Genomic DNA, 17,629 nt, shown 5'->3' with positions numbered 1-17,629 from the left:
GTTAAATTTTGCTTGACAATCCAAACTACTTCTTTTTTTAAAATGGATTTTGGTCTGGCTCAAAAATTTAAAATTCCTTTAATCTCACAGTTCACTTTCAGGTTACCTGCCAAGCAGTCCATTTAGATTGTTTTGGTAATATAATTTCAGTGGATTTGCAAATTCCACGGATGTAAAATTTGAGTGCTTTAACCCTCAGTCCAGTATTTGAGAATTTTTCTAGTTATAAGGGAAATTTCACAGTAATACTATAAGCATAACTATAATAAGCTTTGTATCCTGATCAGTAGCCTAATAAAGGAGAGCATTTGTTCGGGCTCTGGACAACAACTGCTGTGTGAGGCTGTTGTTTGTTGTTGTTGTTTGTTGTTTTTAACTTTTCTTTTCCACAATAAAGCCCATACTTTATTTCTAAAGTCCTTTGTCTGCAGGTGTTCAACTCCGTTATGGACAAGCTACCTACCATTGAGCATTCATAGAAGAGACTAGATATGATCATCTAATTTATTGAAAGAGAAGGCTACCGCCATTCTCTTTTTATCATTTTATATCCTCCCTATCCTTCCAGTTTAATTGTAGGAAATAAACCTTTAAAGTGAGGCAATACAGATTCTATGTAGGTTGTTTGGTTTCACTGCTCCCTGGTTGAAATCCAGGGCCAAAACTCTACAGTGTTTACTGAGATTAGCATTGGTGATTTCCTTTGGAAATTAGTATTTGAGATAATATTAAATTCAGTTGAAAATCCCCTTTTCATGTTTGTGAAATGAACTGAGCAGCTGTTGGTGTCCTTTTGTCAGCAGACTGTACCTCTGTTTGGGGGATTTTAAGGAAAGCCATTTGCAATGCAGAGCCTTTTCTTCCGGTTTCTGAATGATCGAACATCTTCCGTCTGAACCTTTTAAAGTATCATGATAGCATGGGCCACTTCTACAAAATATAATCCAATGTATGTTGAAAACACCCAAAAGGGATTAGTACTGTTTTAATTGCATAATTCAGTATTGCATATACATTACCTTTCATCAAAGCCATTTTACAGAACAAATATTACCTTCTTAGGGCTTTTAGAAATCCTAAGAGGTTGGTTGCCTAGGCTGTAAACTAGAATTATAAAGAGAGAACTTTCTTAAGATTTCAAAACAAGTAGTGATTTAAATTAGAATAGGATCCAGCAAAATCTAAGTTCTCTCTGTTTTTAAGTCTTTTACTTTTCAGAGAAGGAAAGAATATTAACCTGTTACATTGTATTATAAATAGATTAACTCTTTGTGTGATTTATTCTATTCTATTTGGAAATATAAGGAGAAACAGGTGTTCAGCATAAAGGTTGCAATTAACGGAAGACATTATATATGAATACATATTTATATAGCTATATTTTCATTTGAAGTGTGATTGAGAAGTTTCTCTCTGGGTGGCAAGAGGTCTCCCTACTCTATGGTAAAAGTTTCTAAGTCTAGTTAGTTGAGTGGAAAATTTCCCATCGGGGTAAGTTAGTTCTTATTTATCTGTTTCTTATATGTTAATGAATAGCTACCATGTCTATCAAGTAAAAGATATATCTTTGGGGGGGGGCAGGGATGAATATCAGAAGAAATCTACAAAGACCTTTATAAAGATGTCCAAAGTATGACCTTATTTTCCTTCTTTTTTGTCCCTCAGGTGGAGACCAAGCTGAAAGTTACCTTGGACAGGACAGCTCTGATGATAACCATAGTGGAACTCATGGCCTGCCTCTCACATCAGATGCACCTTTTTTGCCTGATTATCAGGATGAGGGTGAGTGTCATCTTCCCAGATTTTGAGTTGATTATGCTTTGTTACTTTTTGTCTTGGTGTCTTTGCCTTTTGTCATTTTGAACCAAGCAGGCTTCAGTGTGTTTTCTGTATTGGTAATCACTAGTTTGAGAAAAAAAAAAAAAGCTATTAGTTTCACTGTGGTGCTGAACCTTCTAGGTAATTCAATACTTCTGAAGCTAATGTATTTAGGGAAACACTAATTCCATACTGGAGCAGGAAGACATCATTATTGATCTTTTTAGAAGAACTGTACTCAAAAGCTAAGAGGGCATCTTAAGATTGCAGGGCCCCTAGTTTACCATCTTTCAGATTTCTTAGTTTCACAGAGTTGCATGAGAACTAGAGCTTTCTTTTAGTGATTATTGGATTATTGATTTATTGTGGATTATTTGAGACCCTTGAGCTCATTATACCATAATAAGATTCAATTTTTATCCATGCTTCTCACATATCCCTCTCTGACCATATTGGTGTTGTTCAAGGGGAAAGGGAAGCCACAAGAACCACAATGTAAATCTTCCTGGAACATTAATTTTACTTGAAGATTTGGGAATGGGAGGAATTAAATAATTCAACTGTTATAAACATTACTTTTATATTAAAAACACATTGATATGCAATGGAGCGGGGTACAAAACATACATGAATTTTTAAGATACATGAATATAAAAATTTTGGCTTGGTGGCTGCCTGTTTCTGGCTCAGGCTCAGATATCCCAAGGGTGGGGTTCACTGTGCCTCTTCTGGCATCTGGCCACTTGAACAGACGGTTTGATCATCACTGATGCACATGGTTATCTTACCAAAGTCTCTCTTGTGCCTTTTCGGTAGGGGAAAAAGGTAGACACGCTACTAAATGGAATATTAAATTGGAAGCATATTATTCACTTAGGGATTGGGAGTAGAGTTGGTAAACTACTCCTTATTTCTCTTTATTAGCCTGTAATCTTTCAATTTATTTTTCTTTCAAATTTCTCTCTTTGAAATACGACTGGCATTTTGCAGGAGTTCATAATCCCTAATTCCTTTCTCTTTTTAACTTATCCACTAATTCTTTTCTTTCTTAAATTTTTATTTAAATTCCAGTTAGCATACAGTGTAATATTAGTTGTTCGTTAATTCTTATTTCATTTAGCCCTTTTGGAGATTCAGATTTTCTCCTTTTCATTGAATTAATAACCTCCACATCAGAGCTATAGATTCAATCATACAGAAGCATTCTATTTTACTTGAGCTTTTTTTAGAAATTGGGCCTTGCAATTTAGGATCTGTATATTGATTCAAGTATACGCTAAAAACATTGTTTGGACTGCAAGCTTAATAATTACACTGGTAGTTTATTAATAATTTTAGAAAATTAACAGTGCAAAACCAACCTTTCATTTGTTTTTGATTAATCCAATGCCTAACAGAATTAGAACAATAGTACCTCATTAATCCATAGGTCACTTATTTGGTATTTTCAACTTTCTCAGACACAGCTGAGAACACAATAAGTAAGCCAAAAGGACCTCTAAAAGGAAATGGATGTTCCTGAGTGCTGTGTTAACACTTCTGTACTATATTCTTCGAAATCCCCTGGGGCCTTGGCTGGGGATTCCTCTTTTTACACATTTCTAACCATTACAGTGTTTTGATTTCTCAAACCCACAGTAGGATGAAACATCAAATTTAGAAGAAGAGGTACTTTAGAGGCATCAATTAACAAATAATATTGAGGTGAGAAACAGGAAAACAACTAAAAATTTATACAGAAAACAGAACTGGCAAACAAAACAAAAATGTATATAGGAACCCAAAAACATAGGAGTCTGAGGGCATATCATATTGCAAGAGAAACTAAAAGCTCAGTGCCTTTAATAAAGTAAAACTTTTCAGCTAGCATTTATTTTTTCATGAGAGACGCAGAGAGAAGGAGAGGCAGAGACACAGGCAGAGGGAGAAGCAGGATCCATGCAGGGAGCCCGACGCGGGACTCCTTCTCGGGACTCCAGGACCACGCCCTGGGCCGAAGTCGGCACTAAACTGCTGAGCCATCGGGGCTGCCCTCAGCTAGCATTTATTAAGCGCTTTAAAGTTTTTATTTAAATTCCAGTTAGTTAACATGCAGTGTAATATTGGTTTCAGGTGAGCAGCCCGAGTGGCTCAGCGGTTTAGCGCCGCCATCGGCCCAGGGTGTGTGGTCCTGGAAACCCAGGATCAAGTCCCACATTGGGCTCCCTGCATGGAGCCTGCTTCTCCCTCTGCCTGTGTCTCTGCCTCTCTCTCTCATGAATAAATAAAATATTTTTTAAAATATTAGTTTCAGGTGTACAACGTAGTGGGTTCAACACTTCTAAATAATATCCAGTGCTCATCAGAACAAGGTGCACTCCTTAATCCCCTTCACCTAGTTCACACGTGCTCCAACCCACCTGCCCTCTGGTAACCATCAGTTTGTTCTCTGTAGATGAGTCTGTTTCTTGGTTTCTCTCTCTCTCTCTCTCTCTCTTTTCTTGCCGTATGCAACAACATGGATGGAATGAACTAGAGACTATTATGCTAAGCAAAATAAGTCAGATACCATATGATTTCACTCATATGTGGAATTTAAGAAACAAACGAGCAAGGGGGGAAAAAGAGAAAGGGAGATAATATTTAAACATGAGTTTCTACAAAGCACTGACACCAGCACAGTACCAGAGTGCCTGATGTATAGTGGGCGCGATAAATGTTTATTTCCTTACCCTAAATAATAAAGTTACATACATTTCCTGTGCAACTAAGGAGGTTATAAAGATGTCAAAATTTTCAGTAGACATTCTATCCTGTTTAACTAGATTTTACTATTATTGAGAGCTGTAACATTTGATATGCTACTTAATATTTTAACAAATACTTATTTAGAGATTACAAGGTAATAGCATGGCACTGTGCTTAGCAGTAAGGAAATATGCAGTAAAAAAAAATCAGACACAGTCCCTGTCCTCATGGGGCTTATTACCATCTCATTGCAAAAACACACTAATTATTAACTAGACAAATGAACAAATATAAAGTCAGTGTCTTCACTTTCTGTTGGGATAACTAAGGTGATCCTTTAGGAAGAAAAGATATTCTTTAACTTTTTTTGTAGTGACAGTTATTTTAGGTTTCTGGAATTTTATCTTTATTAGAAAATGAAAGATCACTGTTAAAATATTTCAGCTTTGTTGCATTCCACCTCCAGCCAGAACAGCATCCTAAATGTACAATTATAAAAGGACACATGGTTTATCCCATCCACCCATAACCAGTGCGAGAAGCAATAATCATGGTGCATGTCATGTTTGGATCATGCTTTTGTAAAGACTACAAAGAGCTCTAGAAGTATATAGAAGCCTGACCAGGTGCAGAGCAAAAAATGAACACCAAGGTAACAGGCTAAACCATGCATAAAAATGAGGGCATTTTGCTACCTAATCGCAATTTCTTCTCCTTTCGCTTTGTAAATGCCTTCAGTCTGAGAACAGCAGGCTATACCCTGTGGAGAGACACCCATAAGCAAAAGCATAGCCCCAACATGGGGAATGAAAACTTGCTAACAAGTAATAACATTTAGATTTCAAAACCTAAGGAGACATAGTTTCTACTAGATGAAAGGAAAAAAGTTCAGCATGAAACACTGGATATAATTACTGTACAAAATCCAGCCAACTATGAAGCTCAAGATCTGATTGCTTTTATTGTCCAAGATATACAATGGATTTTAATGTGTTTATAGACTTATCTCATCAGTGTACATTTTTAAAAGGTGGGTGAATATATATTTTTTAAAGATGGGTTGGGGAAAGTGTTCTATAAACAGGGTATAGTGACTCCTTCTGGAAGAAAACGAAAAAGAAAATTATTTTCTAAAAGAAGAAACCTAAAATCTGTGGCAATGTATTATTTATCATGTAATGTATATTATCACATCCTAATTAAAGAAAAAGAAATGAATGAATATTGGACAGAAATCTGAGAAAAGGTGAGAAAAATGTTCTTAGAGTTTGTTTTTACATCAGGTTGTTGAAGGTTAGAGACAGTTCTTATTCTCCAGCAAAATGAAAAATAGAATTGGAGAAGTTAAAGACCTATAACCATTTTTGGAGAAGAATAATAATGAATAAGTGAAAACCTGTTTTTGACCAATTTATTATATGCTACTTGATTTAAAAGAAATTGCAGACCCATTAAAGTACAAATAGTGGCCATTTTCAACTCCATGCCTTTTCTGAAAGGTATATTAAAAAATATATAGAATATTTTCAAAATAAAGAGAATCAGTTTTTCACAGCTTTATTTTTAGCACTTTTCTCTTTAAAAAAAAACATTTCTCTGCTTTCATTGTAGTTCTGAAATAGAAGTCAATTTTTGGATTTGATATTATGAATAACAAGAAACTAGCTTTTTGTTGTTCCTTGTGTGTTTCATTTCTATAATAATAATAGGAAGAAAATACTATTTTAATATCTTCCCTAATGGGGGGAAGAATATATTTTAAACAAATCTATACTGGTATTGTGAAATAAAAATGAAGGCCTAATTTATTGATTAGATTTTATTGATTAGATTTTTAAAGATTTTATTTATTTACTCATGAGAAACACAGAAAGAGAGAGGCAGAGACACAGGCAGAGGGAGAAGCAGGCTCCGTCCTGGGTCCCCAGAATCACGCCCTGGGCTGAAGGCGGCGCTAAACCACGGAGCCACCTGGGCTGCACTATTGATTAGATTTTTTGGCTAGAATTCATGTTTGTCTTAAATTTCATTGTACTAAAGTTAGAATCATGCATTTTGGGAGTTGGAAAGGATAATCGTAAGAGGAATCATTTATTGAGCACTAAGTGCACTGCTGTGAGCACTGCTGCACTAAGTGCTTTTTGTGGATTATCTTGTTTAATTCTCAAACCAGTTCAGAGAAGAAAGTGCTGCTATCCCCACTTTACAGGTTAAAAAATTGAGGCTTAGAGAAATTCAGTGACTTGGCCAAGAATGCAGTATCTAATCCACGGGCAGGGGTGAAGGTAGGGTTCCAATAGATTATGAGACTGCAGCTTTATGTAGAGCTCTGATTAGCTGGATGTTTTTCCTCTGAAACACCCATTCTTATGGGCTTTACATCTCATTCTCCTTATTGCTTTTAATCCACTGAGTACAACATTCATTTAAAAAACAAACGTATTCAAAGCTAAAAATTATCCTCTAAATACCACTTTAACTGCATCCTTCAAAATTTGTACTATTTTCATTATAATTTGCAATTCCATTCTAAGTATTCTGTAATTCCTTTGATGATACCCTTTTTAACCTGTGTGTTATTTAGAAGCATTTCTGTGTGTGTGTATGTGTGTGTTTTCCTGGTTTTTATTTTGGTTTGTTTTTAGTTTCTAGGAATTTTTAAACCTGCTTTTTTATTTTGACTGGTAAGTTTTATTACATTATAGTTTAAGAACATAGTCTGTGTCATTTAGATTCTCTGACACTTTGTTGAAACTTTTTTGTGGCCTAGCAATGATCAAATTTATGCTTAGGTGCTGTGTGGTTCCCAAAAGTAGTTATTTTTTTTAAAGAATTTATTTATTTATTCATGAGAGACACACAGAGAGAGAGGCAGAGACACAGGCAGAGAGAGAAGAGTCTCCATGCTGGGAGCCCGATGCGGGGACTCTATCCTAGGACTCCAGGCAGAAGGCAGGCGCTCAACCACTGAGCCACCCAGGCGTCCCCCAAAAGTAGTTATTGAACATAGTCTTAACAATTTTTAGCTTTTTACTTTTTATTTTTATACTTATAAATAGTATTCTTCAAATCTTTTATATCCTGTGAAAGGTTTGTGTTAAAATCTCCAATTATAGTTGTAGATGTGTCCATTTTTCTGTTTTTCCACTTTACATTTTCAAGGTCATATTATTAGATACTTATAAAGAGCTTTAATTTGTTTTACAAGGTTTTTTTTCTTTTTGAACAGAAATCCTATCCCTAGAATTTCCATTTATTAAGCTAGTCTACTCATAGCGCCCCCAACTGACTTTCTACTCAAGGAGTATAAAAGATGTCTCTTCATAAGCCAGTTTGAGCATTGCTCTGAGTCATGTATAAGGCCTGATTTTAGCATGTAAATTATGTTGTTTCACAGAATAAATAAACTACACATCTTATACTGTTTACTGAGGTATGTGAATTAACGATGCAGTGGTTAGTGGTAAGTGACCTTACCGATCACGTAAATCTTGGGCCAAATCCTGCTGATGACTTTGGAAGAAAATGTGCATATTTTAGGGCTGCTTTACTTGGAATGTTAGAAACCTATTGCAGGCTCAGTCACTAGTACCCTAGTAGGTGGAAAGAGTTGATGGCCTAAAAACAAGCTGTTTACTTCTTTACTTCCTTCTCACAGATAGGGTCAAGCCTACTACTGTGTGTGTGTGTGTGTGTGTGTGTGTGTGTGCGCCTGTTTTAAAGGTTTTATTTAGGAGTGTACGGGTGGCTCAGTGGTTTCGCATTTGCCTTTGGCTCAGGCGGTGATCCCGGGGTACTGGGATCGAGTCCCATATCAGCCTCCTTGCAGAGAGCCTGCTTCTCCCTGTGCCCATGTCTTTGCCTCTCTCTGTGTGTGTCTCATGAATAAATAAATAAAATCTTTAAAATTTTTGTTTATTTATTTATTTATTGAAGTGAGAGAGTACGCATGCGCAAGTGGGGGAAGGCGCAGAAGGAGAGGGACAAGTAGACTGTGCTGAGTGCGGAGCCCAATGTGAGGATCAGTCCCATGACCCTGAGATCATGACTTGAGCCCAAATCAAGAGCTGAGGGACACCTGGGTGGCTCAGAGGTTGAGTGTCTGCCTTCAGCCCCAGGGCATGATCCTGGAGTCCCAGAATCGAGTCCCACATCCGGCTTCCTGCAAGGAGCCTGCTTCTCCCTCTGCCTGTGTCTCTGCTTCTCTCTCTCTCTCATGAATAAATAAATAAATAATCTTAAAAAAAAAATAAAAGAGTCGAATGCTTAACCGACTGAGCCACCCAGGCGCCCCTATGTGTATGTGTTTTTAATTACATAAGCCATATGGAGATATTTATAGAGTTTTTAGCTCCTTTTTACTCTATGATATGAAGATAATGAATGTGACTCAAAATAGTCTCTCTCCGTATATGAATACATATTAAGCATACATGCATACATACATGCAAAGATTTATCTCATTTTTTTTATTCATCAGACAGTTGCTTTCATCTTTGCTGCTCACATTTTCTTTAGTAAAGGCACATGATTCCTGTCAACCCTGATTGAGTTAATGTGTGTGCGTGTGTTTGCAACACACTGTGGAAGAACACAAAACTTATTTCCTTTCATGTCTATGCTTTTGGGGCCAAAGAACAAATTCTCCTGTAAAACACATACTTTCATAAGCATAGTGGACTTCTGAACAAGTTTCTGTTGGCTTCAGGTGAGCCCATCAGATCTCAGATCATTGGGAAAAATTAAGGACTGATGTTGAGTTAACTGTGATAAGGGTAAGTAAGCTGTCACTCAGGATCGCAGTGGCCTCCTTCATGAAGATAAATGTCTTATTAGATCGAAGACATCATGTCGTTTATATAGTCTGGTATAAATCACAGATGAGGATGACAAACTGGGTTTCAAAGTTGACAGTAATTTATATAACTTAAACAAATGATTACCAAGGATTATACATGTTTTGCGAAGAATAAAAAAACAATAACAATTATCTGTCTATGAACTACCCATTATTCATTCTTTAGCCTGGCATGTTGGGCTGTTGCTGCGTGTTTAAACTCTAACCTTCCGTCCAGTACCCAGTAAAGCACTCTCTCATGTGTTGATGGCTGGATATCTTCTATAATGCTTCTTTCACTAGAACATACTCTACAAATTAAACCCAAGGTGTGTTTTTTTTTTCTTTTTTACATAGAATCAGGGCATTTTAGAGCTGGAAAACACTTGGTAATCACCTAATCTAATCTCTGTTTTACCAAAGAGGAATCTAAATTTTGAAGAGGCTAATGCCTAGGTCCTGTATCTAGCAAAAGAGAGCCAGTATGGCAACCAACACTGCTGCCCTGGAAGTGGCCTTCCCAGGATCACACTACATGCCTTCCCTCACCTGCATGATCTCAAGACACTTTCCAGTGCAAAGCCCAGTAACTTTGCAGGAGGCTTGATCATGGCTCTTAAGTTATTTCTTACAAGTTTTAGTCAGATTCTTCAGATACACCTGACTCTCTGGTCAATGTATGTTCTTATGCTCTTCCCAGAATGATTTGGGAGTAGTATGTTTAATGAAGAATTTCAAAGTGTTCCATAAATGCTAGCAATTATAACTATGAGTAACATACAGTAAGTCCTTGAATTGATTTGACATAGAACCAATTAGTTCTCTTTTTTGGCCTTTCTGTCTATGTTATAGATTTTAATATACTGCCAATGAAGAGGTAGCTATTGAATATCTATATTGGATGGCTTTGTTCAATCATGAGTTTAGAGGCTGTGTGGAGGATACAAAAAGGATTAGGATATGATTCTTTTTCTTAGTGAGTAAATAATCTAGTTGAAGAGAGATTAGGCACCCCCACAACAAAGTATACAGTACATAATCAAGTGGTGATTAACAGGGTCAGAGTTTGCAGAAAACAACAGCAACAACAATTGGTTGGACTTGCAGTGGTTTGGAAGGAAGTCAAGATAATATTTGGCCTGTGCTGTGGCCAAAGTGTATTTAGAAGTCTATTCCAGACTGGGAGTATATGCTAACGTTCATTCTCTGAAAGGTCAAATCTTTATTGAGCTTCTGCTATAATTAGTAGTGAAATAACAGTGGCCATTTTTAAGTGCAAATAGTTGATTTTTAAGTGAGTGATTTGGCAAATGAGATTAAGCTTTTTCATACTGCCTCAACTATTCTTTGTTTCTCTCCAAATTCTAAAATAGTCAACAAGGTTAATGATGATATGAAAGTTCTAGTATATGATTATTGAAGATGTTAGTGTGGTCATTATGGTGGTGGTAAAATGATATGTGGTGTTTTGGTTGCTAATGTAACATATTTATCTGATTGATATATAAATCAGTCAGAGGTGGGGAGGGTTCATATATCTTTGTGTGCTGCTTATTAGAAAATCTTATATACTATGCTTAACTACCTTGTTCTTAGAATCTATAAATGCATTATAATTGAACATAGCATCTAGCTTATAGATGAACACTGAACCACCTGAGGGTTAGCTACCTTTCCTAGGGCAATCATGTCTAAAGTCCAGGAATTCTATATTCTCAGGTATAATGTACATACAGGTACTTAATTGCTGTAAATATAAATTTATATATATTCTACATATATATATTTTTTGAATGATGATTTGTTTTTTCAAATGGTAATTTGGTGATCTTTGTTCTTCTGCTATCCATAAATTCTTTGCCCTGTCATAGAACTCTCACTTTTCAAGTAAAAAGTAAATGTTAGAATGTTAGTAATGCTATTTAAACCAATGTGGAAGCACCTATTAATCTTGAATATTATGTTCTGCTAGGGGAAGATTGTTGAATTCACAAACTATATTACACTTATGCTCTACACTGTAATTCCGACTTTGAGTGACAGCCTTTTTTATATCGGGCCCTGAGTACCTTACACCCGGATACACTAGTCTAGTGGAAAGAAAGAAAGGCTATGCATACTAGTTGCTCTGGCTTGTAAAATTGGGATTTATAAGGGAATTGTTCCTTTGTGGGAAAGTTTTTTTTATTAAGATTTTATTTATTTATTCATGAGAGATCCAGATTGAGAGGCAAAGATACAGGCAGAGGAAGAAGCAGGCTGGAGGGAGCCTGATGCGGAACTTGATCCCAGGACTCTGGGATCACGACCTGAGCCAAAGGCAGATGCTCAACCACTGAGCCACCCAGGTGCTCCACCCCCTTCTATAAGTTTTCACTTATAGGTTTTGTCCAATTTACAGATCCATCTCTATAAATTGTTAGGGTATAGCTTATATGACACAGTATATTTTCATGGAGTGCTCTGAAATATAAACATTGTCGTCTTGGTTAATTTTATAATTAAGTTATTTCATGGTGATACTCAGATTTTTTTTTGTCAATAAAACATGGGGTTAAATAAGATCATGAGCTCTCCTCTCTACAAATGATCATTACCATCATTGAAAGACATTTATGAATGCCCAAGAACACAGTTGGGCCTAGAGATTGTCAAAGCTTAGGGAAAAAAAATCACTTGAGTTATCTAATCTAGCCCTTCTAATGAATTCACATCATTCTTACTAATATCTCATTTAATTAATTATCAAATATAGCAATTATACTTTGTACCCTTCCCTTGCAGGACATCTTGCCCGCCCAACTATTATTACTAATTTATTCTTCATGTCTAACCTAAACTTTTCCTTCCTTAGTTTCAGGCCATTGCTCTTTCCTATACCATCTTCTGAGACTGAATAATTCCCCTAATTCATTTATATTGTTACCTTTAGAAGGTATTTAAAGACTATGAACGTTTATCCCCAGAGCCTTCACTTTTCCAAACTACATAAATTTCAGTTCTCTTAATCCTTACCTCACTCTGCCCCAGTCATACTCTGCAGTCCTTGGGTATTTTATCACATTCCTCGACAGTTTTCATTCCAAGGGGATCTCCTAACCAAAAGAACTGCCTTTTGGGGAGGGAAGTGATAAAGTGTAAAATCTCTTATAAACCACTAGAAGATGCCTAAGTGTTTATTTGATTTTGGTATTGGTGATCATCTGGCGGGCATGCCAGTGTAGTGCTTCTTTGGCATATGTTGGGATATATGTGTATTTTAATGCGTTAATGTATTATGGCTTGTTGTAATTGAATGTCTATAAAGTAGCAGTTAAGAGGGTTTTACAGACCTTAGAAGAGATCAGAATTCTCTAGCCCCCTCTTGTGGTAAAAGAAAATACTACTTCTGGGCTTTCCTGGATTATCTGGTTTTGGCTGATGAGGAAGGCTAAAATACATAAATTCTCAGCATGTGAGCATAGATAATAAATAAAAAAATTTAAATTATACACACACATATACCCATATTTATGGGTATATGTACCCAAGAGCACATACACTCATATCTGAGAAATTCCTGTTCTTTTATTTTATTAATGCCCTAAAACCCCCCAAAAATACTACTTTCTTACAACTACCATTTCATTATATTCTTATTACATAAGTTAGGATAAAGACAAATAAAATAAAACTATAATCTTGAGGGTTTTATATTCTTAGATAGATAAATAAAGGAGGTTGATATGAATTTTAAACCATATCTATAGATACCTTTTTCTTCGCCATTATAAATGCATGTGGTTAGCATTCTAACAAATTTAAACAGATATTCTAAATCCCCTATATTAATTTGACCAGTTTTATAGTTTATTATTTCAGCATTCCTTCCACAGTAGACACATTTCAGATATTCATAAAGTCCTAGTAAGTAGCAAATAGCTGAAGGGAAGACTGAATATGCATGCAACTAAGTTTATGTATCTTGCCTATGGAAAAAATTTCTACAGGTAGCACAAAATTATGTTTATTTTTCTAGGATATCACTAAAAGTTATACCTCTGTCTTAGAATAGTTGGTGTATAGATAAGAGCCAGTGAGGAGTTTTTATTAATATGCCTTCATGGCAATCCAAGGAGCAAAAAGATTCAAAATTAAACATTGCCCCTAAATAATTTATGTTTTGTTTTAAACTACTCTAAAAATTTGAGTAATGGTTTAGGGAACTTGTGCCTTTATACTCAGGTCACATTCACATGAAGATATGAAATTTCTTACCTGGAAATTCTGAGAACTCTAGAAATAAATGTGAGACCATACTTTTTAATATTAGATTTTTTTTTCCAAAAGGGAATATTGAATATTGCACCAATTGAGGCATTGCAAGAGAGGAATGGCATAGACATAGCAGAACAAAATGAAAAGAGGCTGGTCATAGGTGAAACAAGTGAGAATATATGATTTAAATATTAAATAGAAAACTGATAGTTTTTTACTGATTCTCTTTTTTCTTCCCAACTTGAAGAGATGATAATTTTTTTAAGTAGGGAAATTAATTCGTTTTGTGTGCTTCTGCCTTAAGATATGTGAATAAAATTTAATCTCAGCTATTTATTAATTTGTAGTATTGACATTTCTGAGTATCTGAAGACAAACTTCAACAAACCTAAAGATAAAACCTCATAATACAAAGCATAAGTCTTAATAGAATAGTCTAATTTTTGTACCTTTTAAAAAACAATAATTTGACATAACATTTTTGAGATTTCTGTGATCAGGTTAGGTGATCTTATAAGCTCCGATTTTCTGATCTGTGTCAGGATTCTCAAGGAACTGCTGGATCTGATTTTTTTTTGTCATGTAAAGGCTGCACTTTTCATGAGAGACTAAGTTGTGGATTTTCATAAAAATTTTGGAACATCATTTTAAGTAGAGAAGCAGAAAATCACCCTTACTTATACCTGCACCATTTATTACCACGTATAATATCAATTGGTTTGCTCACCAAAAAAAATGTGACTGCTCTTGGAAACGCATTCTTTGACTATTGATTTTAAATTATATATATATATTTTCACAAAGCTCTTTGAAATGTATGTTTTACTTAAAGATCTGTCTTTCCTTGGCTATTGGGAAAAGATCTATTTTAATTTTTTAAAGATCTATTTTAGATTAATTATTTATTAACCTAAATTTATTAATCAGTTTAAGAATTTGAATTCTTTATCTTAGCATTAAAACTAGGAAAATTATAATGATCAATTTCTTGGATATTACAATTAATAACAGCATAATATAGAAACTGTTTGCAAAAGTTTGACTTTTCTGACGATAAGGAAGTATCAGAGGGTCTGTTGGAGTAGCAACTCATTGTTGGCATAAGATAGAAGAGATTTTCCTAGGAAATTATACCTGAGTTCTTATTGTCTTATTATAAATAATAATTATTTTCCTTATCATATCATTTAAGCTGAAAAGAAGGCAGATTACTTGTTCCTTCCTTGTTTTATCACTCTAAATGTGTAAATACCTTGAGCTGTAAAGCAAGCATCTTTCTGAATTTTCTGAAGGAATAGCAGGGCAATTCAAGAAGCTCTTCATATGGAATCTTTTGCATGTTTGCTTCTCTGAAAATAACAAATTTATTTAAATTTCATGTGTTGTTTTTTTAAGTGTTTCCCTCCTGATATGGAATTCATTATAATTCGCTTTCATTTAGGATGAGAGGCATTAAAAAGGAACCAAACGGAGTGACTTACTACTTTTTAAACTTGTTCAAATCCTGCTTTTCAAGAAAAAAAAAAAAAGACAACTTCTCACTGCTTTTTTTTATCTGTCCAATGGATAAATTATCAAATCTGTACTGCGATTTAACTCTATGTTAACTTTGAAAAAAGAAATGTTTAATTTAGGGGGCCAGTACAGTAGAGTGTCTTACCAGTGGAAAACCTTGTTTAGCTATGTGAGAAGTCCCAGCTTTATCTAATTGAGAGAGAAGAATACATGCATGAATAATGACTTGGCATATTGGATGTAAAGAAATTTAGAGCAAATGTTGGAAAAGTTGATATTAATTCCAATTCAGTTAAGAAGGCTAGGTTATTCCACTAAAGCATGTCTAGCAAAAATAAATGAGGGCGAATTTGTGAAGGCACATACATTTATAAACTTTTATGTTTACCTTTCACATCTGATGGTGGCCCCTCCTTCAGCATTTTTGTTGTTTTTATATTCTTTCTGTTTACTTGTTTGTCTTAAGATGTTACTTAAGTAGAAATCTCTGGAAATGTATGAGTGGTGATTTGGCAAATTCTAACAGTTGAGTTAGTAATGAGGCACATTTTACAGTTCACTTATGATTATTAGAGTGTGATATACTGTGTGTTGCCGTTATGACTGCTACAGTTTGAATCACTATCCACGGCATAGCAGAGGTCCTGGTCTCATGCTGCAGAAGCCAGATCGAGGTAAAAAGTTTCACAACTTTTAAGTTTTCTTTTTCTATATAAAATAGGCAGAAATTGAGTTCTGTCTGATTTAGTTATAATGTTCTTTAAACTCTTACCCAACTTATGACTCACAATAATTCTAACATATTCTGTTTTTCAGTCCAAGTGATAGAAGAGCATGCTGGGTATAATTTTCAATATATGGCAAAGGTATAAAATTAAGAAAAGATTTTTATGAAACTTTTTGCACACTCTGCTAAATGAATTATTGAAATTCCAATAAAGAATTAAAAAAAAAAAAACCTAAAAAGCAGTATGGGCTTTTTTTTCCCCTTAATCCTTTCAGCTCTCATAAATGTCTCCATGAAAGCTATATCTGCAGGGTTAGAAAAGAATATATCCTATAATATTTACCTGATCAGGAAGATTTTTAAAACATGGCATCTCAATGTGAGATATTGACTGAGGTGGGCTGGCAGGTTTACTGGCCTAGCAGATACAGCAGGCTTGCAGTAAATCCATGTGGTAAAAAATCCCTGAGAAGTTTTTGATTAAGAAACTTTCACTATCCTTTTAAAATGAAATATGCTGGTCGTTTTTTAAATGATAAAAGCACAGATATTTTATGTCGTTGTCTGAGTCAGTTTCTGAAGTATATTTTAATGAGTTTGTTATATGAAAGTTTCTCAATTTCTAAGATGCTAACTTAGACCATGACCCAGCATATCCAGAGAATGTATAAAAAGAAATGATAAAAACAAGCCTATTCAGCAAAAATAAGAATAAAGTTTTATATCTAAAGCCAAGAAGCCTACATTCAGAGAAGGGTTAATCATGTTATTCTTTTATAAATGTTACCAGTAATTTAAAGCTGTACTAATGTTATAAACTCTGCTGAAAGATAAAATTAAAGAAAAATATTTTAAAATAACAAATGTAATTTTTTAAAAAATTGTAGTTTTTTAAAAACAAACTAAAATTATGAAGTGCTTTCTGCAAATACATTACAGGTTATGTTTATGTTTAGAGTAAGTAAAAGCAATGATTAATTTAAAACATTACTAGAAGTGACTCTGTTAAGGGGTAAAGTTTTATTGGGCAGATGAATTTAGAAATAATATTTTGTGTAGAAGTTCATAATTAGAGTAAAGGTTATATTTCATTGAGAATTAAATTTTGAAGTCTGTGTCTACCCCTTCAAAAACCACATGCTCAATGAATATTATCCTCCCCTCTTTTAGATGTCTTATTAACTAGTACTTGAATTTTGCATAAAAGCCAGTGTTAACACAACTACACTTTTTTAAAGTTTTATATGATTATTTTAAAACTTTTTGATTTAATGAGTTAAGAGCAGAGGTTAAAAAGAGATCTATGCCTCAAATTGATTTCTGGTTCCTGTTGAAGAAGAGCTATGTGTCCATATACCCTCCCAAATTAAACTTAATTTTTAAGAAATCCTCAACACAACAGTAACAAAAACTGCTCCTTAACTCATGGGGACCCTACATTCTAACTCTACAATTTCAGGAGAAGCAGCTAAAACAATCGGCATCATTCTTCACCTAGATAATGCTTTCTCTGCAGCTAATAGCTCCTTGTTCATCAAGGAAACGAATGTGCACAGAGGTGACATGCTCTTCACCCACTACTCTTTGTTCTAGGGTCCCTCAGACTGATTATATCAGCCCCAGCCCTGACAAATAACCCCCCAAACTTTAACACTATGTTAAATTGAGTTATGAGGTTTTAAGGTTACACTCCTCTAGCTGAAGGTTGATTGTCTCTGAGAGATAAAGGAATCGTGCTCAATGATAAC

At 34.8% G+C, this 17,629-nt stretch overlaps 1 protein-coding gene across 3 annotated transcripts in view; it reads left to right on the top strand.

The window, feature by feature from the left end:
- Positions 1-17,629, top strand: part of SKAP1 (src kinase associated phosphoprotein 1) — a 282,506-nt gene that overhangs the window by 76,020 nt on the left and 188,857 nt on the right. For all 3 annotated transcript variants that reach the window (XM_072747410.1, XM_072747409.1, XM_025995837.2), the window contains exon 4: positions 1,666-1,782. In XM_072747410.1, coding sequence (XP_072603511.1) covers positions 1,666-1,782 — 117 coding nt within the window. The remainder of the gene's footprint in view (positions 1-1,665; positions 1,783-17,629) is intronic.

Source organism: Vulpes vulpes, chromosome 2 (assembly GCF_048418805.1).
Source record: "Vulpes vulpes isolate BD-2025 chromosome 2, VulVul3, whole genome shotgun sequence".
Taxonomy (NCBI): Eukaryota; Metazoa; Chordata; class Mammalia; order Carnivora; family Canidae; genus Vulpes; species Vulpes vulpes.
The sequence above is the reverse complement of the archived record's forward strand: the minus strand, read 5'-3'. Positions and strand labels throughout refer to the sequence as shown.